The sequence below is a fragment of the Sinocyclocheilus rhinocerous genome, unplaced genomic scaffold, assembly GCF_001515625.1.
Source record: "Sinocyclocheilus rhinocerous isolate Xijiao unplaced genomic scaffold, SAMN03320098_v1.1 scaffold13238, whole genome shotgun sequence".
NCBI classification, from domain to species: Eukaryota; Metazoa; Chordata; class Actinopteri; order Cypriniformes; family Cyprinidae; genus Sinocyclocheilus; species Sinocyclocheilus rhinocerous.
The window spans coordinates 1-2,072 of NW_015627643.1; the positions used below are offsets into that span (position 1 = coordinate 1).

Below are 2,072 nucleotides of genomic sequence, written 5' to 3' on the forward strand. Positions count from 1 at the left end.
AGACGCCCCGATGGCGATTTTATTCCTCTCAGACTCAGGGAGAGATGGATCTATGAGATACAGAAACCACTTTTTATTTGAATATTTACAGTGTTCAATATTGGCCTAGCATGTGTGAATGTAATTACTGGAGCTTTACATATTTTTATTCAATCTTAATTTTGTTTGTCAAAATATGTCATTTATATAAGTCTTATGTGAAGGAAAATAAATGTTTCGTCTTACCCCAGTCTATGATGATGGGTTTAGTTAAGCCGGCGTGATCCACCGCGCAGGAGATCTTCTCTCCAGATTTGGGGGTGTACTCCAGATGGGAGTGAATCTGGTAGTACCAGTCTCCATTAGGCATCTCCTCAGTTGAGGTCACATCAGTCTTCACAACTGCACCGTCTCTCATCCAGGACACTTTGATCCCGTGTGGGTAGAAGCGGTAAGCACTGCACATCAACACAGCTGGATGTCTGCCACCAGCCTGCGTCACTGAACTGAGCTTAACCTTTGGTGGCACTGAATCAATAACAGTAACATCTTAAGGGCACATCCCACAATAAATATTGTGATTACATGCAAGGTGTACTATAAAATGTCATAAATACTACTGTATGTATGTGTTCGGGAGTGTATATTTAATATTTCTAAGGGCAAACAAAAATAAATAAAAAAAATCTACATTTTAAAATGTTAGTTAAGAAGTTGACTGTCATGGTGTTGTAATAAGTTTTAAAGTATTATAAAATTAGCAAACTGTCGTGTAATAGTGCCTAGTGTAAGCATTTAAAACGAGTTAATGTGTGACAGGAGAGATTAGAATCTTGTGCTGCTCACCTGTTTTATCAGCGATCGCTGACTGATAGAGTTCAGCATTATGTTTGCAGTATCTGTCCACCTCAGCTCTCTCTTGCTGCAGAATGTTGGTATCTTTGTTCCATAAGTCTGCGTTATATACTCCATGTGCAGTGTACCCCACATACTCCCCCACAGTGCTGTTGAACTGTATGTATACATCTTTATTGAAGATATAGTTATCAACGAACACCATGTCACTGAAATCACGGGAGCCGTGGATACATTTATTCCACCGAGACCAGTAGTATCCATCAGCTGAAAAGAAATGTTAAATCAGCATTACAGATATGTAAGATGATTTCATGTCAACTAGAAAAACAGAAGGACTTAAATAAATTAAGTGGTTGCTGTATTAGTGAATTGTCTTGTTTACTACTACTTCTACTAACAATAATAATTCATCATGAAGAATGTTACTGTCGATATATATCTACTCATTTTACATGACGCTTAATTGTTTTTACCTGCTCCAGTGAATGCAGACAGCATCAGTATGAGATGAAAACACAAGACCCTCGGCAGTGACATTTTCTCTCACTGTGACTGTCCCAACTGAAGAGGAGTCCTGCAATACTTTGTTCATGAGGTGAATATCTGAAACAACCAGCCAATCAGCATCTACACATACAAGTGTCAACTGCTGCTAAGCAGTATCCTGTTTTATTTTAGAGCTAAAGCTAGTTACACAATGACTGTTTTCTTCAAGCTTCTCTGCTAATTATAAAGGTTTAATTAAACCATATTTTATCTTATTTTAACTAAGTTCATAATGTATGTTTTAAAGTTGGTTGCTACAAATACTACCAATCTGACAAATCTCAACAGGAGCTTATTGAGAGCAACAATAATAATTGCCATCTCAATTATTTACATCAAAGTGTTTTGTTTTCTGCATTGTATTTATTATGTGTAAAATAAATAAAATAGGAGGAGATCACTGATTGTAACACGATCCATTTGTTTAGCATTCAGTACCTGTTCACCTTCCTGTATCTCATAGGATGCAATAGAAAAACTTAAAGTAACAAAAGAAAATGTAATTGCTATAAATCACAAACTTGTCTTTTTTTTTTTTTTTAAAGATGAATTTAACAGGCTTGTTGCCAGTACATTCTTCTTTATATGAAAGTAAGCAGCTTAGTTTTTCTCAGCTGATTTATACATTTCTATGTACTGGTTCATGCTTTTTTTTTTTTTTTTTTTAAGTTGGGGCAAAAAAAAAGACT

At 35.8% G+C, this 2,072-nt stretch overlaps 1 protein-coding gene across 1 annotated transcript; it reads right to left on the minus strand.

Moving 5' to 3' along the window:
• Nucleotides 1-6: 6 nt before the first annotated feature.
• LOC107733255 (H-2 class II histocompatibility antigen, I-E beta chain-like) lies at nucleotides 7-1,404 on the minus strand (the record flags this gene model as incomplete). The annotated part of the gene is made up of 4 exons (XM_016544827.1): nucleotides 1,311-1,404; nucleotides 826-1,101; nucleotides 226-507; nucleotides 7-50 (listed from the first exon to the last, which is right to left on the minus strand). Coding segments are annotated over exons 1-4 (666 nt in total), but the record flags the coding sequence as incomplete, so codon positions are not given.
• Nucleotides 1,405-2,072: the final 668 nt, after the last annotated feature.